We start from the raw sequence: 25,198 nt of genomic DNA on the forward strand, positions 1-25,198 counted from the left end.
GTAATAGTTTACGCTGCTTCCTACTGACTTTGTTCTTGTGGAGGGATGCTAGAACAGTTTTGCTCCTGAACTTCATACCTTAGCAAATTCTGCAAATTTGTAAAACAGCTGGTAGGCTGCAGGTTTGGGGGGGCGGGGGGGAGCTGTTATTTTGTTGGTTGGGTTTTTTAAACAACTATCTAAACCTCAGCAACATGTAACACCAGCCGGAGATCAAGAGTCCCTCCTTCTGTTAAAAGGTGGACACTTCTGTTACTCGTTTATACAAACACAATGGGCCTCTCACAGCATAATCCAAGCCGGTTACAGCTTACACTTTTATAGCGTGTTGTTTATTAAAACATAGGCAGGCAAACATATTGGGTGTGCCCAGACTTCTTCCTACATTTGCAAAACTATTTAGCAACTTTATTTTCCAGCTGCTTTCTTTTATACTTCAAATTCCTTCCGTTTTTAACAGAAAATTAAACGGCTTCACTTAAAAATGCAGCTGTACAGCTCTTAAAGGGACAGAGGTAATGCCTGCTTTGTTAGCAATGCTTTTGACAGAAGAAAAGTAACATTCTGATCATTACCACAGTATGTGTCAAAGGTAACAGCTGAGTGGTGTAAAGATGCATGATTTTGGTGTAATTTGCTATCAAAGAATGTGCCATAGAGGGAACTAGTTATTGTATAGAAGCTAATTTTGTTTCCACACTGCTCCTCACGTGCGATGCAGAGTAAGATAGACTTCATAATTAGGGAAATTCAAGTTAAGTATACGGTAGAAAGTTCTCAGTGAGGGAAATCAGAGGAACAGGTTGCCCAGAGAGGCTGTGGAAACTCCATCCTCTGAGTTATTAACAACTCAAGAGTGCCTTGGTAACCAAGGGCAACTTAGGATTCAGCCCTGCTTTGAGCATGGAACTGGCTGAAGTAACCTCCAGTGGGCCCTTCCCACCCAAATGATTCTCCAATTCTAAGACTTCCAGCAGTGAAAATCTTAACTATAGAAAAGGTGTTTGTCAGAAGATTTTAAAGTGGCATCAACATATGAGCTAGCTCCTTCGTATAGCTAAAGCATAGCCCAACCCCTAAGCCTTACGGAGTTGCAGGATTAACTGGCTGTCTGCTCTGGAGATAAGAATCGGGAGCAATTCTAGTGCTTTTCCTCTTTCCCACATAGAAGGTTTAGACAGCATTGCCTGAGGTTGTACTCTGAACGCTCCTCTCCTTGTCTCATTTAGCACACTGCTGCTGGTGATGAAGGTGGAGGACAGTCACTGGTTTCTCCTGGAAGCTGCCTGGAAGATTTCAGAGCGACTCCTTTCATCGAATGCAACGGCGCACGCGGAACCTGTCACTACTTTGCAAATAAATACAGCTTCTGGCTCACTACAATCGACCAGCCCTTTCAAAGCAAGCCTTCAGCAGATACACTCAAGGCAGGACTCATCCGAAGCCATATCAGCAGATGTCAAGTCTGTATGAAAAATTTATAGAAGTCTTACACAGTATAAGGAACCTGCTTATCATGTAGTTCTTATACAGTGGAACCTTCTATGATGGTTAGACATTTGAATAAATCATGTTGGTGCTTTTTTTAACTTATTACCTCAAAAGCTGAATGAAAAGTTAATTTTTTACAATGTCTGTAAAAGCAAATTAAGTGTAACACAAATTAAGTCTAACACACATCTAGTGCTGTGTTGTCCTACTATACAGTATATATACACATTTTTGCTAGTCTTAACATTACATCATTTGCCACATGATACAAATACTCGCAGTTTTGAAACACCCAAAAACCTGCAGTAATGAATGGTTACCTTGATCAGATACCCACCACATTTACGTAAAGAGAATATATGTATCTTTTCTATCTACTGTATTTTTCACAACACTAAACACTAACAGCTGCAGTTCTGTAAATTAACACAGGGTGATCAAAGTGCTAAACCCTTGCAAAATACTGAAAATATACTCTGGGAAGTGCTTATGTCCAGCATTGAAACCCAACTTTGATTTTAGTATTTTATGCTTGGGCATTTCAAACACACCTAAAACAATCATCTTTTTATGGTATTCGTTTTTTTCAAGCCTCACCATGCTTTAGCACTTAACCACTGGCAACAGCAGAGAAACCCACAGGCCTCCTCAAAATAGTGACCACAAAATTCAACTCTTCCTATTTTGATTAAAAGACTATATGATGAAGATCAGCATTTTATTTTACAGGCTTGATGATTTTATTGTAGATATACCCCAGGCCAAAGGATCACTACAAAGGTCTCTTGCTCCACTGTGTTGTGGACGTTCAGCTGGGTCACACCACCCACACAGCAGCAGCACTGATTGGTTTTTGCATTGCAGCTTTTCCCTTCTGATACCAAGCCACTCATCACAAACAGTTTTTAACCACTTCTTGTTGGAGCAGCTATTGCACATGTTAGGTTTTGCAGGAGGACATACTGTTTGATAATACATGACCTGCAAATGCAGAACTTCCTGACCTGCCAGTTGTCCATCTGAAGGCGTGCTGTCCTGGCAGCTGGGGACACGTGGCAATGGGATGACCACCATTCCAACTTGTACACAGCCATCCTTGCAAAAGCAAAGAGGAAGGAAGCAAGGCATTTATTTGGCACCATCTTTCCCAAAGGGAACTAGGTTACTGCATGCCAGGCTTGATGAGTGGCCAGAACGGCTAGCTCTTTCCTTCTGTAGAAAGAAGCAATTTAGCCCCGAGTTGTCAGTCACCACTGCAAGGGAGGGATCAGCTGCAAATTTCCAAATTTTACATAGCGTGATTATTTATTGGAATGCTTAAAACTGAAATCAAAGAGACTTTTATACCAATGACAGCTGATTTTTCAACAGTTCACCTCACTCCTGCTTCAGGTGCTTCTTGGCTTCTGTAATTACATTCCATCCTCACTGTATCATAAATAAAACCTGTTTTTTTCTACACCTTGTTCATTGATGATTTCCATTTTGTAAACAGTGGCTTTCTATACAGTACATGTGGACTGCTCTGTTGAATTACTTTGTCTGCACCTAAGGAATTACAAAAGCACTACCAGAAAACTCCTTCCACTCAAATTCAAACTCTTCAACCAGGAATACAGTTGTTTATTTCGTGGCCCTTAAAAAGATTCAAGAGGGAAGCTCTGTTTCTAAAATTGCTTGTTTAAGCTGAACTATAAATAACCATAATGAGCTTGAAATGAGCTCTCTGGCCATGCTGGAGCTCTGAAAGGCAGCCCTCAAACAAATTAATCACACTAGTATTTGTTTCAGCTAAATAAAACAGAACTGAAAACACCGCAGTCAACACAAGCCAAATCTATTCCATGTTCGCCAATTCTTTTAAATGGCTGTAACAAACATCCAAGAATCAGCAACTTACCTCTTCCAGGTGCTGATAGACGTCAGTGGTCATGGGACGATCACGCAGTTACCACTTGTGATTTTTACAGCACGCAACTCTGGCAATACAGCATATTCAGTGTTTTAAGAGAATTCAAGTAGAGATTATACAAATCTGTAAAAAACAGTTATATCAACAACAACAGAAAACTATTTGGATTGTCATGGCTAATACATTGCCTAATCTTCCTATGCAGCTTTTTTTTTTTTTTTCTATTTTTTTTGCATGTAAAAATTTAGCAGATTGGTCTTCTTCCAACAGTTGTTTTGCCTCTTAATTTTCTGACTCACATAACCTATTCTTTACAAGTCTGTTCAGCACAGCATCGGCACAGCATTAAGTTGAATGCACAGGCATGGTGCAGGAAAAAAACAAACCAACCACAAAACCCTCCAAGGTGCCAAGCAGGCTTGAACTTCTGTACTTTGCGTACATCATGTGCTTTGGGTATGTGTACTCACAGCCGCGTTTCTCCAAAGCCTGCGTAATTCTGTTTGAGAAGGCGAGGGAGCTTGCGCACACAAACACGCGGAATACTTGCAGCAGCCAGAGGATTTCACCTGGTGAGTCAACCTAGAGCACAGCATGAAGGGGACTTACTCAAACTGCCTCTTAGCTGCAAGTTTAATTCCTCTCCTATGAGGAAAGGCTGAAAGAGTTGGGGCTGTTCAGCCTGGACAAGGGAAGGGTCCAGGGAGACCTTATAGTGGCCTATCAGCCTATATAGGGGGCTTATATGCAAGACTTCTTACCAGGGTTTGGCGTGACAAAGGGCAGTGGTGTTAAACTGGAAGGGTCCAATTTAGACTGGACAGAAGGAGGGCATTTGTTACAGGTGAGGGTAGCGAGACACTGGCACAGGTTGCCCAGAGAAGCTGCGGATGCCCCATCCCTGGCAGTGTCCAAGGCCAGGCTGGATGGGGCTTTGAGCAGCCTGGTCTAGTGGAAGGTGTCCCTGCCCATGGCAGGGGGGTTGCTCTAGATTATCTTTGAAGATCCCTTCCAACTAAAAGCATTCCACAATTCTGTGATCCCAGAACCCACTTCCAAGAAGTTAAAATGTTTTTATACAGGAAAAACTGCTACAGCAGAGCAAAACAATCTTCTTAGTGAACTGTAGAGCTCCAGCCTGGGACGTAAAACCCACAAGTGTTCTGGCTGGGTTTGACCAAGTCAAATCTTTTAAAACTTCAAAGTGTGCCGTTTGCTTCCTACACTTTCCTGTTTCAAAACACACTGAAGTATAACATGCTGCTGAGCCTGGAGAAGGTAAATGAGATTATATTCCCCTTCCGCAGGCAGCAGTACATCAGTGTATCGGCACAGATATACTGAAGTCAATATAGCAGCAACAGTTGATGCCAATTATTTCCTCAGAGTGTATCGACCAGATCAGCTGAGTTCATTCACGCCCCACATGACTGGGCTTGCCCATGGCTACTGGAAAAAGAAAATTAGCAAACGGCAAGCAGTAAATGACCGCACGACAGAAGGTATTGGGCTGCTGCCAGAAGAGAGTCTGGGAGGTCACTGCTGATGTGCTGCTGGCACCCCAGGCAGTCAGCAGCAGCCCCTGTAACAGCACAGGGACCAGTGACATCACCAGGGGCTGCCACCTGCACCCAGTGAGCATGAGTTGGGACCTGGCCTCACAGCCACCAGGGACTAGGCACACACAGCCCAAGGTATACAGGACAAGGGGAACAAGTAACATCACTGCACCCCTTGACCCATGAGCAGAGAAGTAAAACAGGCAGCGGTGCTTCACGCCATGACATGGGCAAGGGCGTAACTAAGCCAAAGCAGGTGGCTCAGCGGCACTGCCTGCCCCATGGGCACCCACAGAATCACAGAACGGTCGGGGCTGGAAAGCAGCTCTGCAGATCATCTCATCCAAGCCCCTGCCACAGCAGGTTCACCCAGAACAAGCTGCACAGTCACATCCAGGCGGGTTTTGAATGTCTCCAGAGAAGGAGACTGCACAGCCCCAGGGGTTCAGGCTCCTTTCCTGGCCCCTGCAAGACCTGAAGCCTCGTTGGGGTTGTTGGGGGCCAATGGTAACCTCGGTCACAGCCTGGCACGGCCATCGCCTCAGGCACAGGCAAGCCTACAGCTCACATTCACCCAGTGTGGCCAAAAATACCACCTCTTCTATTTCACTGTTCAAACTTCACATAACCCAGACAAAATTAATGGGGAGAAAGAGGGGGGAAATGGAGACTTGTAAAATGAGGTTCCCCTCCCAGACAAAGCAGGCAGAGCACCTGGGTCCCCACTTTCACCCACCATGGCTAGTCCTGGCAGGGAGGGGTTCCACCTGGATCCAGCCATGACCAGCCCAGCTCCAGGCTGCACACCAAGGTTATCAATAGGGAAAGCAACCTCGCTGCAACGGAGGGAAATGCTTGCTGCAGCCGATGGGATGCAGAAGAGCTGGCATCGCAGAGGTGCGTGGCACAGCTGCTGTTTAGTGTGGGTCCTAGCGCTGGTCCAGCCTGACTAGTGGCCCAGCCCATAGCTGCTATGCTAGAAGTACATCAGCTGCTAGGCTGTGAGGCTACTAAGGCAAGAGTTAGAACAAGTGTGCATCAGTGCAGTTCCTGGGCCGCCAGTCCCTACCCTGCAGCTTCACTGCTCCTCCCTGTCAATAAGCCATTGAATTTACTGAATTATTCCAGTAAAATTATGTAGGACAGCGGGATGGGGGTGGTCTTTAGAAGTGCTGGGATATCAGGATGCATCTGCAGAAGCAACAGGGAAATTAATGAATTCACATTAGGCCACTTAATAAGCACAAGAGCAAGCCATATTGGTATGCTGGTTTAAAAAAAAAAAAAAAAAAAAAGGCACCAAAAAACCCCAGAAAAACCCTCAACACAACACCACTAAAAAGAAAAAAAAAACCTGTGGAATTTCAGTGTTGAGGGTTGACCTGTGCTCTCTAATAATGCTTGCAGACATGAAGGATTGCTTGCAGACATGCACAGGCACTGCTGCAACAGATCGAGCATCAACACTGGGCTGTAAAAATGGAGCTCAGCTACAGCAGAGTTTAAATTGCCAATAAAATAAATTAATAAAAAGAAATCCTCCATCACACTCCAGAAGCCATAAAGTTTTACTTGAAGGCACAATCTGACTTCAGACGGTAGTAAAGCAATGGGACTAGCACGCGTATTGAGCAATCCACAGCTCCTCCTGACCCGTTATCAATAGCTCCCATGTATTACACATCCTCCCAGGTTCTGCTGTGCAACCCCATGATTTCTCACAGGCTGGCAGAGTGATAGCACATCATAACCCAGACATTTCCCAAGGAAAAATAGCCAGCAACACTAAAAAGCCACAAACATCGTGCCAGACAAATCTAGCCCCAAGGGCTGAAGCACAGCAAGCAAGTCTGGTTCCTGTGTCATCTTTTTCAGTGAAAACACACAAGCCGGAGCTTTTGGAAAGACTGCAAGAATTCCTTAAGATCTCACATGAATCCAACGCTGGTACAACTGAATTGGAAATATTTTTATCTTAAGAAGTGTTAGATGTTAAATTTACAAATATTTCTTCTGTTCTGTACCTTCTAGGTGTACATCACCCAAAAGCCTGACCTTGCAACCAGTGTGTGCTGCCGGTTCAGTTGTCGACAGATGCAGCAAAGCCAGTGGTGGACCTCTCACAGATGTGTTGGCAGATCATTTTGGTCATAAAGATGACTTGAGGTTGTAGCCTGTTTGTCTCTTCCCAGTCCTGAGGAAAGACTATATACTGGCCTTAGAATTTTGTTAATAGCTAGAAGGTTTTTAATTTTATGCAGTTTTAAATACCACAGAGCAGGTGCAGTTAAGTCTCTAACAGATTGACAGGTGTTAAGCTGCAAACCCCTAGCAAATCCAAAACATAACAACCCTTAGTAGGGGCTTTAGCAATAGGACAAGGGGTAATGCTTTTAAACTAAAAAAGGGGTAGATTCAGACTAGATATAAGGAAGAAAGTTCTGATGAGGGTGGTGAAAATACTGGAACAGGTTGTCCAGAGAGGTGGTGGATGTCCCATCCCTGGAAACATTCAAGGTCAGGTTGGACAGGGCTCTGAGCAAGCTAATCTCTTTGAAGATGTCCCTGCTCGCTGCAGGGGGGTTGCAGTAGATGACCCTTAAAGGTCCCTTCCAACCCAAACCATGCTATGATTCTACGATTAAGTGTACAGAGATTTTTCCTCTCAAGCCGTTCTTCCCCACTACACGTGCTCCATGCATAAACTTGAAAGCAGAAGATAAAGGTACTGCTTTGCAGCAAGTTGCTCAAGAGGACGTACTTTTGAAAAAAACATGTTTTAAATATACTTAGTAATACATTCATTATTCATTTAGGAATTGTCTCCCTATGTACTAAACAACTATGATTTAGGTGGAACAGAGAAAGGCAATGAAAAACATAAAAACAACCCACCTTTAGTTTTAGAAAATTATGCCAGAAGCATACATGGGAAGATGGAGTCCCCACACAACAACCTGCAGAGCTGGAAACGTGCAAGCTGCATCTTTGGGGTTTCTCCCCTTCTGTTGTTGTTTGGTTTTGGTTTGGGAAGATTTGGTTTGTGGGTTGTTGGTTGGTTGGTTGTTTTTTTCCAGGGGGTAGGGGGTGGGGGGGTGAGGGGATTGGGGGTGGGGTTGTTTTGTGGGTTTTTTTGGTTTTTAAACTAGTAGTTCTTCACTCTGGTTATGGTGTCTCAGTGTGAGTTCCTGGATCACTGCATGTATTCTTTGTAGCCAAGAGCGTTGGGAAAGTTTAGGAACAGTATTGAGAATTACCCCCTCCCCTTTTTACTGCAGTCAGGAGAGAAACCATGTACCTCATCAATGCTCCTTAATGCGCCTTTCTATCCCCACTTTTGGCAGCCTCTTTCTCCCTTCCTCCTGCATTAGCCAGTTTCACATCAGAAAATGCCAGTCCTCACCTCCTGCCAGGTAGATGGCAATGCCATGCATAGCTGCTAAAAATCAGAGCTGCAGCTTTGCCTGGGCACAACTACAGAGGAGTTGGAAAGGAGACAAAACAGGGGTATTCAGCACCTTGGTATCCTATAGGCACTGCAAAGACATCTCTACAAAATGCAGACAAAGATAGAACACCACTTCCTTCCCCCAAAAAAACTTTGCTATCCACATCAAAAAGAATTACAAGAGAAAACTGAAAGGAAAAAAACTTCCTCCTGCAACTCGCAAGGGAGAGCTGTGGTGCTGCCTGTAAATACACGAAAGGCCACTATGGAAGGAGAATTCACATTAATAAAGTCTGCAAATTAACAGTATGTATCCACAGTGATTTTAATAGTTCAGCTGATGAATCTTACAGTCGTAACTGACATAAAAAGATTGTAATTATTAGCTACAAATATAAATTATACTTGGATTTTCTTTTTTTAAGAATAAAAAAGTACCATGTGTTGAATCTTCCAAAGTTAGAATCACAAGGGGAAATATGATAATCATGTGAAAGCTGTCAGGAGTACACAAACAGATCATTTACATGCAACATGAAATGGAGAGTCATTAAAAATCAGACTCCTTCAAAACTGTTCAAATGACTGTCGCTACCAACTGTACTAACACACCATTTGTCTTCAGAGACCATGGAAACTGGCAAGTCTTCCTTCGTAATTTCGCTCACATTCCTATTTTCATACACAGAGCTTCCCAGTAACCTTTAACAGCCAGAAGATTTGTGGTTTGGTTGGGTTTTTTTTTTTTTCTTTTCCACATACACCATTTCAGTCTAGTTATTCTTTGACTTTTCCTTTCCAGTGAACAGCAAGCACTTGTTACTCCTCAGTTTGCTGGAGCAAACAATCCCTCCCTTTTTCGTACGTCACTTAAATGGATCAGGCACAACAACCAGATTTTGTCCTTTTTGCTGGCTTGTAGTCTGTGATGTCTACAGTTTGCGGCGGCCCCTCAGCTTTCTGCCGTACAATTATTGGGACTACCATCTCAAACACAGTTTCGAAGAGGTAGTCCACCTTGTATCCTGTTTTCGCGCTGGTTTCAAAGCACATTTTCTCAGCTGCTGGAACATCCTTCTCATCTAGCATTTTGTATTTCAGTATTTTTTTATAGAGCGCAATCGCATCCTCTGCATGGACTTGTTTTCGCACCTTCGAGCCACAGCTGGCAACAGACTTCTCAGGTCTATTTTCATCCGGTGGTAAAGCACAGTCATTGGTGAGGTCAACTTTATTTCCAACAATAGCAAAAATGCAGTCGGCACTCGCACTGTCTGTCAGTGCCAAGAATCTTTCTTCCAGCTCCGTCAGGCTTTGGAGGCTGTTCACATCATACGTGAGGATCACAGCAGCTGCTCCTCTGCAGTACATGGACCCGAGGCCATGAAACTGCTCCCGTCCTGGCAAAGGTTTAAACACAACACAAAGTTAGTGTGCTGGAAGATACGTTATTAACCAAGTGAAAGAGTTTAAGGAATTTTAAGCCAATTTCACAGCTCTGGATGGAGCAGTGAAGGTAAAAATGTGTTCTTTGTAGCATTTTCAGTTTTTTCCTTCTGCTTTTCCTTAAGAGCACGACAGTGCTACAAACAGTGCTACAGAACAGCTCAGCTCACCACTGGCTCCATTTCAGAGCAGGGAATCTGTACAGACGAGTGAGCGAGCAAGTGTGACGCAGCATTCGCAGTTGCAGAACGCAAAAAAAAGTAGTTTGTTTTTTTATTAAATTGCATACCAGTTTATTTATGTCACATTAAATACTACCCTGCTTGCACCCACAGATGGCCCATTCCACCTACTTAACCATTTATAAGCAAAAATTAAGTTCTACTGTTTCAAGTTCTGCTACTACTTACTACTCCTATAAATTCAGTACACAGTTTCAAGTGCATCTAGTTCAGAAATCTGGATCGAAGTCAGTAACCCACTTCTTCCTAGGTTCGGAAGGATGTTGTAAGCAATTTAGTCCTGTGCTACGTGCCCACAGTTCTCAGGTATGTTGGCTTTACAGGAAAACGACTTGTTTTTAATGCTATCATATATAGCCTGTATGGTATGTATCTGTCCCAACCACAAACATTCACACTTTTTCTTGGGTATTAAACACACACTACATGGAGAACCCTAACTACTTTTTAAGAATAATTTATCCCTTATGTTGCCCTCACCATCACTCAACAACTAACAGTTAATAACAAAAAGTTTCTTCCTCTTGATCATTCAGTGAATATCTACTAGCACCTCCAGCTAAGCCTTGTCGGTCTCCATCAAATTCATCTCTTGGAAGACAAAACTGACTCTCTAAATTCTGGGGACCAAACAATGTTCTTCACTAGTTGCAAAGGGACTAAGGGAAACGAGGCAGAAGACAGACAGACAGTGTTGTCCATTCCTATAGAGAACTGCAACTTTCCCCAAATACCAGCTACAAGTAGAATTTGCTGTAGCACATTCACTTGACTCCCCAAAACTTGATGGAGAAAAGGATAACACACTAGATTTCAACCAGCTAGTCAGCCAGCCTTAGGTCACTACAGAAGTGTGAATAAAAAAAAATTAAAACACAAAAAAAGCCAACTATCCAACTATGCTCGTTTGAGAATCATTTAAGAATCATAAATTTTCAGCTTTTTTCATAGTCTCTTTGCACAGAGCCTCCATTTACAGAAAATCTGCAAGTGATCTGTTTACATTCATATTCTGCACAAAGCTACGGGCCACCATGAGTTACAGCATTATGAAACCCTTGTAAATGACTGTGGAATAGGAAAGGCAGAAGAAATTCAGCATATATTGGGAAAGCACATCTGCACATGAACATGCACACTGTGAAAGTAACTTACAGCCTATCTCCAGTCAGGAAACAGAGTGTAAAGAAGATCTTTGAGTCCCTGTAGTAAGTCCTTTGACAAACTTCAGGACTCTACTCCACAGTGACCAGAAGACAGACAAAGTGTTCATAGTCATCCGTAAAGCAAAACTGAAAAACACCAAGCTAGAACACAAAACCCAAAGCTCACCACACCTTTAAAACTGAGAAATTCTGGTAACTGCCAGAGAAATAGATTTGAAAAAGTGTAAGAGTACACAATAAAGAAATATAGAAGGAAGCCAGTGAGGGCACTCAGAAGTATGCAAAATTTTTGTATGAGGAAAAATTGTGGGATCTCTCAGGCTGGTGAATGACTGAAAAAAGGGTATAGACAGATGTCTATAAATTCCAGCCTAATACTAAGAAAGTAATGCAGGAACAAGCATTCATTCTTTCTTATAACACAGAAAATGAGTATTTCACATGAAAAAATCATGCATGTAGTTTAAATACTTCCCTGCACAGTGGATAATTGGCAGTGTTATATGACATTGCAGAAGTCAAGAGTTCAATGAACCGAGTTCAGAAAAGCATTAGGTGAAGTTTACTGAGAATTGCTTCTGTGCAATTCTGTATAACCTCCAATTGTTTTCCCCTAGTGAAAGAGATTCTCTAACTAATGATCTGGTAGGTAGGAAAAAAAAAGGGGGGGGTGGGGGGGTGGAGTATATGCCCTTGTTTAGGTATGTTGGGTCAGGGCAAGGGAGACTAGGATATGGTGAAGAGGTCAATGCTTTTACACTTTTTCCTGCAGTCTCATGTTCAAAGTTGTGCTTTTAGTTGCACTGCAACCGAGTCTTTAGAAGTCTCCAATTTTTCAGTAGACGTTCGTGCCATGACCTACTTTGTTTTCATCCGAACCCTGATTATACTGCGGTCTGGAAACCACAATGGAACATACATCCTCCCTCGTTCTCCCACTTCAGATGCCTAAGCCATAAAACCCAGCCCCCAGAATCATTTGCTACAGCAACCAAGTACTAGAACAATACTAGTACTTGTTTTACGGAATTTGTATGCTAATCTAATCTTGCACAGCATAATATAAACCATGACACTTTTACACTCTAACTACAAACTGGCTACTTCTACAACTAATACATTGTTGAAAAGGGGAAAGAAACAGTAAGAAGAATTTACTTTGCATAAGGGATCAATTATGTCAGAGGAATTATGGATAGTCTCTCTCACTCACCCACACAGCAAAATCTACCATGCAGAAAAAAATGCATAATGTTTTTTTGCAGTACAGTTCCCTTGCACAGACCACTTCAGGCACTTATGGTCTGAAAGAACCCTAGATGCGGGGGGAAAAAAACCCCAAAACTACACAAAGTATTTGAACTAACATCTTATCTGTCTCCAAGGTGTCAGGTAAAATGGTATCAGACATTAGTGTGAAAAACTTAATGCATGCAAGCAGCTGCCTCCTTCTTATAGCCAATTATTAATTCTCTGGACTCATCTGGTCCCACTCCAATCACATACCTTTTTAAACAATTAACAAAATTAAATGGTAAACCCTGAATCCAAGAATTAAACAATTTCACTCTTTCAAAAAATAAAGGTAACGGAGAAGAGCAGCAGAAATATCAAATAATTTGCAATCAAAGGAACTGCAAGAAGAACCAAATCAACCTCAAATGCACAACATTAGGGCAATTTCTTAAAGCCAAGCAACCAAAAACTAATTTCCATTTTTCTTTTAATCTTTACATTTTGCCTTTTTTACAGCAGTTCAATAACCCTACAGCCACAACACTACCTGCAGCACCATTAGCTTTTCAGAGGCTCTTCCACCAAGTATATGAAGTCCTGCTGGAGACTTCACCCACTCAGGAGCGGTGCAGCCACTGAGAATTTTCAAAGTCCTATGATGTTGTCATAAACAAATCAAGAAGTCTGAAGCCAAAAGGACCTCAGTACCGTAAAGTTTGTAAGAAACCCAAGGGAGAAAGAAGGGAAAAGTAGACCTTGCAAGACGCCAGCCTGACAAATACCAAAGCTAGATTTAAAGTGATGAGACTTGGACTTAAGGCTGAGGCTTTGGTCTAGCCAGCCTCCCACAGCACTCCCACCTTCCAGCTGGAAGGCAGCAGCCCACACAAACACCTTTTTTGGCTGGGACCACAGCCTGACCGAGCATCCCCAGCCCTCCCCAGCTGTGGGATTCACTGACAGCAGCAGTGCCAGCCACTGCCCCCATCTCCTTCTTCTTCTTCGAGCTCTCCTGCCCACTGTCCCTGAGGGCAGTATCCAAAGTAGCCTGTGAAGTTGCTGTTGATGTTTATGAGAGCAAAAGATTTCCTCCAGCCAGATCTGAATGCTCCTTACCTACCACCTCTTCAAAGGCTTTTACCACAGCTTCTTAAGCAGCATAACTTCCCACACACGCACGCTTTCAAGAAATCCCTCTACTGGAAGAAGAAGTTTTAAATCTCTCAACGCTGAGCACATACAAGAACGCAAAACAGGGTGTTAATTTTAACTCATGAGGGAATAAACCACCACAAATACTAAAGAGCTAAAAGGTCTTCCAGAAAGTACTTGCAAAAAGTACTGCTGTTACTCTGATAACACAGTCTGAGCAGGGTCTTAAATCCTGAGTTCCCAAAGTAAACATGTAGTGTGGAAAAGTACACGAAGGTGAGTGATAGAAGCATACTAACACTGCATTAAAAAATGAACGAGAGCACACAGCTGTCCAGAAAGTTCTCAGTCCATAAAGCAGGTATCTTCCAAGGATTTCCACTGTAATTTCAGCAGAATTGTAATCTGAACAGTAGATAGGAATTAACACAAACACAAGGTATCACCTAGGTTTTGCCATTCAAATTCTTTCTCCTTTATAAGAGTCTGAACTTGAGTGTACGTGAAGAGACAAGGGAGCTGTGCCCTAAGGAGATTGCTAACACAGGGAAGAAAAGAGAAAGTATGACACCCATGACACACCACAGAAATCAGTATTAGAAAGAAATGAGAGCTGAGGATTTGGCTGCAGCGGATGAAGGTTCAAAGGGTGACCCTGATGCTCTTGAGTTACCTCAGCAGGAACATCTGCGTGATCACAAGAACAGACAAAGCAGCTCCCTCTTAAAAAGGGAACAAGATTTCCATCTGTTTGAAGACAAAGGAGTAAAGTTGTGACCCTTTAAAAGACATTAGAGGAAACAATTTTGCTGGAAAATGAGATTTCTGTTTGTGCACGTATACCAAGATACATACTGTCAAAGGACAAACAATAAGGGTCCCTAAAGGTTTCAGAAAAATTCCCCTGCCCACATGTTGAGCCAGGCTGCCAAGTTCTGACAGTGATGAAGTCAAGGTTCTTGTTCAAGATTGGTATTTATTTTTCTAGGTAGCTTTATCACATTTTCCTTGAAGTCACGAGCTTTATTAAGAACGAGATATGCCTGTGGTTACTTGAGGATAAAAATAAAAGTTCACTGTCCCAAAGGATTAACATGGAGGACATAAGTAGGAATTAGTGGAAACAAATGAGTCAGAAAGCACTGGAGAGCTCAATTTTTACATATCCAGGAGCTGTCTGAATACATTATTTCCTGATCCATTAGAAAAATGCCAACATTTGGGTTTCCTCCAAGACAAAATTTTCCATAGAATAAAGTCTCAGGGATGGGGTGGGTTACTAAACAGAAGAATCACCACAAATCCAAAATAACCCCAACCCAACCACCAAAACAATTACAGTTGACCAACTACAAAATTAATTTAAACTCCACCTTCACCTAGTATTATACCTTCACAATGCTACATTTTAGGAAATACTTGTGTACATTGAAGTTTCAGAATGCAACAGATCTCTAGCGCTACTAAAAATCAAGATTACATTTATTTTGTTTATACTCACTACTTAGATATGAATCAACAGTCAAGGCATGAACTCTGCCCCATTTCAGAAGCTTCTATTTAAGTTATTAAAATTAGTTATGGATGTCTTGGCCAAAGCAGAACATAGTATAAACATAGGAAAGTACTGATCTTAATATCCAAAGAGTTTCACTTTCATGTTTTAAAGTAGAAAGAGCTATACATAGAAGAAGAAAACAACCACCACATGTGTTAAGTAAGCAACGAACAAAGGAAAATTCTTCAATACAGGTTTCCAAAGAAAAACCATCAAAAACAGTCAGTCAAGAAAGCAGGTTCAATGTAATACACTATTGGGACAAACCTACTCCACTTCTAAATGTAACTTAATCACCAAGTCAGGTATCACTACCTGATAACAAAAGAAGATTCAAAACTGTGAGACCATCTCTTCCCTTAAATCTACGTATTTTCAACTTAATGAACAAATACTTTAAGTTCTGAGGGAGTCTGACATTCTCAAGAGCTTGCAAACATCCCTACTCTACAAACACGAACCATTTTAGGCTTGTAAAGCTCCTTCTGCAAAAGAGCAGTTCAGCGCGAGCGAGAAAGCCACATGAACAGAAGCAGCCGTTCACTTCTCGCTTAGGCAAGACAAGAAAGCACAATTGAAATGAACCCTGTCCTTCACTCAGCTTTAATTATCAGACTAGAATGACCACACCCACACTAACAAATGTTTCCCTTGGACACAAAAATTGATGACTAGAAAGACTAGAACTTATCCACTATATGATCGTTAGCTATGAATTCCTTAAAACCCCTCAGGTCTTTGAAAATGAGGTTTATTCAAAAACACTTTTGCAATAAATAGGAACAATTAACACAACTGCAGTCTGTAAAGCATTTTTCTTCTCATTTCAATTTAAAATATAAAAACATATAAAAGTATCCATCATGTTACACACATGGCTCCTTCTCACCAACACACACACACCCCTTATCACAGGTTATTCACAAGCTTAGGTCCAAAGTTATTAAGATCCAAGTTTGACATCATTTAGTATTTATTCTGCTGCTTTTATATAAAGGAAATATACTGCATAAGCCAGTCTTCTCCTCTGCCAGAGGCTGGTATTCAGGAAGGCAAATATACTCAGGACATTTGCTTCAAGAACTACAAGTATCTTCCCATAAAAAAAAGATGACAATATTCAAATGGATGCAAAACCCAGATTCAAAGGAACCAACAATGTATTTGAACTGTCTGCCACAGATGAGAAAGTCCTGGGAACCATAAACAGTGAACCAGAGGATGCTTTCTAACACAATAAACTCCATGACATTTGAATAAAAGGCAGACCTCAAGAGTTCAGTGCGTTGTTACACAGGAGGAATGTAACACTATTTTCCTGACCTGGAAATCGCATTACATTATGTGCCTATAATCTAGTCCCCGATGAATTCACATACAGCAATCTTATACAATCTACTGGCAGATCATAGAATAGAATTCTACCAAATACTAAAATATTCAATTTAATAGATCTGATTTTGTCTGAACAGCCTGATAAGTTACTTGAGAAAAATCCAACCAGTCATCCAGCTGCAGACAGATAAAGGTTTTGGTGAAACAGGAAATGCCTTGGCACTATAATCCCAGATTTATGTGCTATGGTACCACAGTATGGCTTTTATCCTGAGAGATTAAGCTGCACCCTTCTATGTAAATAAAACTATTAGAGACTTTTTTTTTTTCTTTTAGATATCTACTAAACTATTATCAGTGATCCAGCAGTGTCTGGATAAAATACATTCCAAAATACATGTGAACTATGTTGTTAGGGAACCTAAATTCTGATAGGAATCAAAAATAAGGAAGAATACACACCAATGAATAAATAACCAAAGGGCTGTTTGAAACAACTAATTCTTAAGCACAATTTTAAAAGAAGCATAAATATTATCTTTTATCTTTGGAGGATAACCACTTGTCCCTTGAAAGCTTACACAGGAACATTTAACAGATGTTAATATATTCTCCATAATGTAAGAGGAGAAACTGCGATAGTGTTCAGGAAAAACTGGATGAGATGATTAGCGTTACCGTTACCAAGCATCAAGGCTTACTACTGGGGATTCTGTCTCCAACGTAATATACAAGGGAAAAAATGAAACTCCTCCTTTATTTCCATTCCCTTATGTAACAAAACCAACATCCTTTCAGGCATCTAAATTAGCTGTTAACATTCTGCCAAGAGAAAAGGACTACCCCCTGGAAGGCTACTCCACACCAGCAGCTACCAGTGTGCATTAAGAAAAGCAACTCACTTTTTCTAACTTCCCCTGCATTAGTTAAGGGTACTAAAAAAAACAAATCATGTATTTCTACCCCCTATTACATTTCACACACACAAACACAAAAATAAAGCAGGACAAAGAAGTTTTTGAAGAGCATAAATACGAATTACAGAGAAAAAAACCCACCACACCCTGTATCTGGTATGAAGCTTTGGTCTTCTTGCTAGTTCTAATATAAAGGCAGCATATGAACTCAGGGGGCTTTGAGTTGTAATCACCACCAGCGTGGCTGGGAAAGGAATGAATTCAGAATCTTTACAAACAAAAAAAATCATTAGAAAGCATCTGAAATAAAGAAAAAGGGGGTATTTACTTACTGGAACTGGAAATTTCAGTACGCTCTATACCAAAGAATAGTAATATATTTAGTGAAAAAAAAAGCTGTATCCAGCATTCTTTTAGCCTACTTCTTTCTCATCTCCTTTATATATAATAACTATACTAAAAATAACTGATAGGCCATTAACAAGGTTTGCAGGGAACGTTTCAATGGGGAGCAACAAATACAAAGTACATAGAAGATTTTACCCTAAAATTCTAGCCACTTCACCTACCTTCTGAGAGGTGAGCCTTCCCTTAAAAGGATTAATAACTTTGCTAATAGTAACATTGTCTATATTTCTTTACAGGTTCAAGTTTATTTCTTGTAACCTTTTCAAAAGGAGAGTAATCTTAACAGCCAGCAAAAACAGATGATAGCAGCAGCTATTATGAATTTGCTTCTCCTTTTATGTTTTTCCATCAGTAAAAAGTGCTCATAATTCTGTTTTGGCTGTTTCCTTTTTTTCTTTTATTGCTATATACACCCAGAATGACTATAGCACAACCCATTCAAGACATCCCTGACCAGCTGGGAGCACAACCCCCATCACACCCCTATCCTTTCTGAGAACAGCTTTCCCTCATCAAACTTGAACTATACGAACAGGTCAAGCGGTTTCAATCGACTCTTTAATCACTATTAAAACACCATTCAATTAACATTCCAAAAATGATACTTTGGCACAATTCACATAAAACAATTCTTCCAAAGGAGTTCACTTAAATAGGCCTTTTATTGTTAGGACAAATGGCACACTGAGAAGTTATGCAAGAATAATGTCAGCACGGTATGCTGCACATCACATGCCAAACTCCCTAAGATGTGGTTAACAATCTACAGGATCATCTGAGCTTTATCTGAAGAAGACAGCTTGTTGCAGTACCTTTTTCTTCAGCAAAAGGGCACACACAAAACCCCATTTAATAAAAATGGCAAACCAGAAAATGATGAGAATTTTTGCTACAGCGTCAGTTTTATTTCATATCCTCCAAAAAGGCTATCTTTCTAGGCATGTGCTGGTAGAAGCTCCAAAATAAATGTCTAGTCACAATATTTTTCTGATGTGCTGAAGAAATGACTCAAAAGACATGTAAGCCTTAACTCATAACACACCTTCAAAGAACCCACAGCTGAAACATAGGTAAAAATTTGCTGTGTTTTTTTGACAGTTAACAGTGTGATAGGTTATGGAGAAATGTGTTTTTAAGTAAACGCTTCATTTTATAAAGGTAGTTGAATTAAAGCAGATGCTTAGCAGCTTACACCAGTGCCCATCAACCCACTGTAACATCCTGCAGAGCATGCCGAGTCACAGAGGTATCCAAAAAAGCTGGTTACGGCAGATGAAGCCTTCTCACCGACACCTCAACTATAATAAACATCCCTCAGTCATCTTGTCAAATCCTGTATTATTTGGTCATGAACTAGTTTCAATATTCCCAGAAAATTTTTTTTAATCCATCCCTGAAGAGTAGTTTGTTCATTTTCATTCCATGACTGGCAGTGAAGACTTCCATCAGTGGTTCACAGAGACAGACCCACTGGACATACTCAAGGGAAGGAGAAGATCAATTTAACACAGGACAGAAAAGGGGGCGGGGGGGGGGGGGGGGGGGGGAATATTTACAAAGCAAGGCCAGAAATCAAGCGTAATCCTCATTTGAGTCTGATCTCCTGTGTAATAAAGATGATAGAACTTCACTCAGCCCTCATCTTGTGACTGAGGAGGAATTTGTACTATATAAAGGAGAAAAAGAAAGATAAGGTAATATCCCACAAATTAGGTTGCTGTATTTCAGCTTTCAGGCTTTGGATTTTGATAGACATTCACCTTCATGAAGTATCCTCTTAAAAAACCCAAACCCAAAACTAAAAATCACCACACACCCCAAAACCCAGAAAAACTCCACACTCCTCCCTAAAGGTATTCCTATATGACTTAACCTCCTTCTTGTTAAGCCAGAGAAATCAACTTTTTTTCATATTCAGGCTCTTTGCCTCTGGCACATTCCTCTAAACCATTAACCATACCTACAGCTCTTTTCTCCAATTTTTCCATATTATTCTATAAACAAGACTGTAAAAGAGTCTTACCGAAGCTATGAGGTTACTTAAATTGCTCACTACGTTCATCCCTCCCTACGTTTGGTACACTTTCCAGAACAGTTCATGGGCTCTGGGATACCACAAGGCACCAGGGCTCACTTTGTCATCTACTACCAGCTCAATCGACCTTGCAAAACGCGTATTGTTGCCCAAATGAATCTAGCTTAACCTGTTACCAGCTCCCCATACCATTAACCTCTCTTCATTTGCAGCCTTACACATTTGTTTAGTCTGCATATTTCTAGCTGCAATCATCCTTCTGTAAAGAGACTTATAAACTGAGTGTCTTTGGACTAAATATGTACTCATAGTATCTACAACCAGCAACGCCTTCACCACACGAAGGAGCTGCAAAACTGCTCTTACAGTATTTCTTCTCTATATAGAAGATCCCTATTACATACAAAATTTAGCCCATAAAGTAGTTTCAGCTCTTCTGAGACAGAAGAGTATCTGGAATCTATTCTGTTGCATAAATACAGAACTATTTTTCTTCTTCGCTAGAATAAATCAGAACTTGCCATTCTAATAATGAAATTACGCCCAAGCTTCTAAATTCACAAGAATTTTAATTTCAAAATCAAAGTTCCCATAGAAACACCAATCTTACTCCACCAATATGCTTTCTATCCAAAGTTTTAAATGTAATCATATTATGCCTAGTAACACAAAGAATTACATAGAAAAAAGCTGCTAAACACACTACCTAGCACGTTTTTGCCAACAAAAACTTTGGCTAGACCTGCAAAGAGAAAAACCCCAAAACCTACTTTTAGTTAAAGATCCCACTAATGCCTCTACAATCCCAAGTAACTTCTTCATTTAGCTAGGTAAGACTTACTTTTTTCAAACTACCCATTTTAGTTAGTTCTCTTGATGTAATGTGTTTATTTTTCAGAGAAGAAAATAACCCCAGAAGCTTCAAGCAGTTCATGTGTTTTCAGCTGTCTGGAAGGGTAGTACCTTGTAAAAGATGAACAGAACTGACCTTACCCCTGCCAGACCAGCAAGCATATCTTGAGTGCATCTGCAACACAAACTGAGAAAGACACCACCAGTATTTATTTCCCTCTGAAACCTCACAGTCCTGTAGAAAGATGTTTTACCTGAACACTGAAGTCTGGCAAAAGAAATGAGGGCATGCCAGATTTATGAGACATTGTCCTCATGTCTACAAGTAAATGCTCCATCAGAACTCCAGCTGCAACACAGCATCGACACCATCTCAACTGCAAAGAAAATGTGGCAGGGTGCTTGAGAGTTAAATTTATGAAGCTCCTGTATGCTTTACTAAAATGAGAGCAGGAGTGCAGGGATGAATTTAGAAATTTAAATAGAAGTAAAATGTAAGCATCGATGTAGAATTCTTCTGAAGCCTTGTTTTTAAAAGACCATTTTAAACTGCTACTTAAAAAGAAGTGGCCATTTGGCAAATTACCTTCTTAAGGAAACATATGATTGGAAGCAAACCATGAAGGGGAGAAAACCCTGCTGACTGACTTTGGAAGAGTTCTACAGGAAGCAACAGCACTGAACACCGCGGTGCAGCAGCAGAGCTGGACGGTCAGTAGCGCAGTGGTGGGTAACGAAGAGGCCAGTTAGAGGACAGGGCTGCACGAGATGCCGGCTTTGGGTTGTGCAACATACCTTTCCGTTTTAATGCCCACTGGACCACCAACCCATGTCCTCCAAGAAAAGTCCCTCCTACAGAAAAGCAATTCATTTTCCACAGGATGTGTTCTAAAAGCAGCTGGTTTTTTCTTTCCAATACTTGAAAACTAATGCTTTTTCCTGAAATTCACAATTCCCTTCCACAGGGAAATGGGCACTGCAGATGAGCCCACTTCTCTAGCAATTGCTAAGTGGAGGCTGTTACCAGGCCCTTCTCTTCAGAGTCACTCAGAGAGGAGACCTTCACAGCCCACACCCTCCCAAAGTTTGCTTCTCAAAGAGAGAAGCGGGTCCCTAGCCCCGGCAGGAGCACACGGCCGGGCATACTTCAGCGCGGTTCCACAGGCGTGCGGGGCAGGAGGTCACTCCGCACATACTGAATGGTTTGTATTGCTCAATAAGGAACTGGCAAGTTAACTTGGCTTCCAGTTCACCCAAGCAAACACAGAGACAGGTGTGTAATTTTTAAAAAGTAAAATAAATCCAGGGATGGATAGGTTAACTGAGATCGCCCCACACTCCGAAATGCTGCCACTTGTCAGGCATTCCTGCCAGGTCTCAGCAAAGGGTCAGCAAGTCAGCCGCTGCCCACTCCCTCACAGACAAGAAATGCTTCCTGATTTTCTTCATTTTTATTCCTCTTTTAAGTTTACTTAGGTTTTTCAACTTCCTCATTAGATACTTTGCTTTGGCCTTAGATATGTCTTTTCAGCTTATTTTTTTTTTTAATCAAAATTCCCCTTAGGATTGTTTGCAGAAGGGTAACTACATACGTACCAAGCCAGTCAATACAATACCCTACCGTTTTCTGAGTTAGGAAATACCATGAACATAAACACCTTAATTACGAACAGTAACGTTTCAGAGAAGAAAAATAGTTCACTGTAACTGACTGCATATCCTCTTCGGATTAAGTTTTGTATCCAGCCATAAAAAAAAAAATTAAATGGTCTTATCTATTAGAAACCTTATTCTTTTTCCATATTACCACTTCAACCCCAAACACGTCATATGCATTTCTGCCTCCTGGCTGTCAGTCCTCAAATCCTTTCTTCCCAAATACAGGAAATCAAATCACCAACGTGCAGTTACCAACTTTTTTGTGCACACCCACCCAAGGAGGGTCATATGGTAACACAGTAAGTCAGCGTTCCCTTTCACAGACCCACAGGAGAGCTTTATTTACAAGAACATTAACTATGGCAGCACCCATTTTCCATCACCCCCACTTCAATGACACTTCTCTCCATCCCACCATACTCAGGAAGGTGACTGAGGCCAGTACTGCCCCACTTCAGGGCCATCCCACAACACCAGCCAGAGTGTTTTAAGACACTGCAAAACCCTCAGTCTTCAGACATTTTCAGGGATCTTCAGACTGCTTTTACCACAGCACCAGGTCACCAGAAGCAACAGCCTTCAGCCATCAGCCTGGAAGCCTTTGAGAACAACCCTGTCACACATCCCTGGGAACACACCTTCCCACCAATCCTCACAGCGAGACCGTCTTCTCTCACAGCAGCTTTGTTCTATACAGGCACTGGGGCACTACAGTATGGAGAGAGGGACCTAAGGAATCATGGCCAATATACTTACAGAGATAAAATTAATTACTAAGCCCATATGTAGACAGTACTTCAAGCGCTATTTCCATAAATCTTTTCTCCTACTAGAAATACTTTTAAATAACCTAGCTTTTACAAAACTGAAGTTAGTGCAAGACAGCAGCTGAATGCTGCTAGTCATCACTGTTCACCACTGGGGAAAAGAAGGTGTCTACAAGTCACAACGTTATAGACTCATAGAATCATTTAGGTTGGAAAAGAAATTTAGGATCATCAAGTCTAACTTGATGACTTGGCAAAAGAAGTCATTAAAAAAGACTTCACAACTCTTTCGGTCAAGAAATCTTTCCTAATACTCAATCTAAATCTCCACTGGCACAACCTGAGGCCATCTCCTCTTGTCCTGTCACTAGTTATCTGACAGAAGAGACTGCCCCCACCTGCCTGCAACCTCCTTTCAGGTAGTTGTAGGGAGCGATAAGGTCTCCCCTGATCCTCCTCCTCTCCAGGCTAAAGCACCCCAGTTCCCTCAGCCGCTCCTCACAGAACTTGTGCCCCAGACCCTTCACCAGCTCCGTTGCCCTTCTGTGGACACGCTCCAGCACCTCAGTGTCCCCCTTGCAGTGAGGGGCCCAAACCTGAACACAGGATTCCAGGTGCGGCCCCACCAGTGCTGACGGGTACAGGGGGACAATCACTGCCCTGGCCCTGCTGGCCACACTGTTTCTGATACAAGCCAGGATGCTGTTGGCTGCCTTGGCCACCTGGGCACACTGCTGGCTCATGTTCAGCTGGCTGTTGACCAGCACCCCCAGGCCCTTTTCCACCAGGCAGCTTTCCAGCCACTCTGCCCCAAGCTTGTAGCGCTGAGTGGGGCTGGTGTGACCCAAGTGCAGGGCCCAGCACTGAGCCTTGTTGAACCTCATGCAGGTGGCCTTGGCCCATCGATCCAGCCTGTCCAGCTGCCTCTGCAGAGCCTGCCTGCCCTCCAGCAGATCAACACTCCCCGCCAACTTGGTGTCATCTGCAAACTTATTTAGGGTGCACTCGATCCCCTCATCCAGGTCGTTGCTAAAAATATTAAACAGAATTGCCCCTGGTACTGAGCCCAGGGGAACACCACTTGTGACCAGTCACCAACTGGATGTAACTCCATTCATGACAACTCTTTGGGCTTGGCTGTCCAGAGAGCTTTTTACCCAGTGTGGAGTACAGCTGTCCAAGCCAAGAGCAGCCAGTTCCTCCAGGAGAGTGCTGTGGGAGATGGTCTCAAAGGCTTTACTAAGGTCCAGGTAGACAACATCCACAGCCTTTCCCTCATCTACTAGGTGGGTCACCTTGTCATAGGAGACCATGCCGGTCAAGCAGGACCTGCCTTTCATAAACCCACGCTGGCTGGGCCTGATCCCCTTGTTCTGCATGTGCTGCGTGATGGTGCTCAGGATGATCTGCTCCATAGCCTTCCCCAGCACCAAGGTCAGACAGACAGGCCTGTAGTTTTCCAGATCCTCCTTCTGGCCCTTCTCATAGATGGGCATTACGGTGGCTAACCTGCAGTCTTCTGGGACCTCCCTGGTTAGCCAGGGCTGCTGATAAATGATGGAGAGTAGCTTGGCAGATACTTCCACCAGCTCCCTCAGTTACCCTCAGATGGATTCCATCCAGTCCCACGGACTTGTATATGTGTTCAAGTGAAGCAACAGGTCACTGACTGTTTCCTCATAGACCACAGGGAATTCATTCTGCTCCTAATCCCAGACTTCCATCTCAGGGGGCTGAGTACCTTGCGGGTAACTGGTCTTGCTCTTAAAGACTGAGGCAAAGAAGGCATTAAGTACCTCAGCCTTTTCCTCATCTTTTGTGGCAATGTTTCCCCCATTCATATTCTGAAAAACAGAGACCAGGATTCAGAAAAACATATTTGAGAACTGGCAGGTTGTCTTGTCAGAAGCAACCTTGTGTCACGTTTCAAACATGTGAAATGATTCCTGCACACACAATGAGTAACACAGAGTTGCCTGTAACGCCTTAAGAAGCTATGGTTACCGGATCAATAG

At 42.1% G+C, this 25,198-nt stretch overlaps 2 protein-coding genes across 3 annotated transcripts in view; one reads left to right on the top strand and one right to left on the bottom strand.

Annotated features, from left to right (window-relative positions):
- COL4A2 (collagen type IV alpha 2 chain) overlaps nt 1–2,950 on the top strand; it is a 148,907-nt gene extending 145,957 nt beyond the window's left edge. For both annotated transcript variants that reach the window (XM_080375525.1, XM_080375524.1), the window contains one exon: nt 1,230–2,950. In XM_080375525.1, the coding sequence (XP_080231651.1) occupies nt 1,230–1,484 (255 nt within the window). In that variant the 3' untranslated portion in view covers nt 1,485–2,950. The remainder of the gene's footprint in view (nt 1–1,229) is intronic.
- A 5,767-nt stretch (nt 2,951–8,717) lies between these two features.
- RAB20 (RAB20, member RAS oncogene family) overlaps nt 8,718–25,198 on the bottom strand; it is a 29,256-nt gene continuing 12,775 nt past the window's right edge. The window contains exon 2 of the mRNA XM_080375552.1: nt 8,718–9,810. Coding sequence (XP_080231678.1) covers nt 9,290–9,810 — 521 coding nt within the window. The 3' untranslated portion in view covers nt 8,718–9,289. The remainder of the gene's footprint in view (nt 9,811–25,198) is intronic.

The sequence above is a fragment of the Falco punctatus genome, assembly GCF_963210335.1.
Source record: "Falco punctatus genome assembly, chromosome: 2".
NCBI classification, from domain to species: domain Eukaryota; kingdom Metazoa; phylum Chordata; class Aves; order Falconiformes; family Falconidae; genus Falco; species Falco punctatus.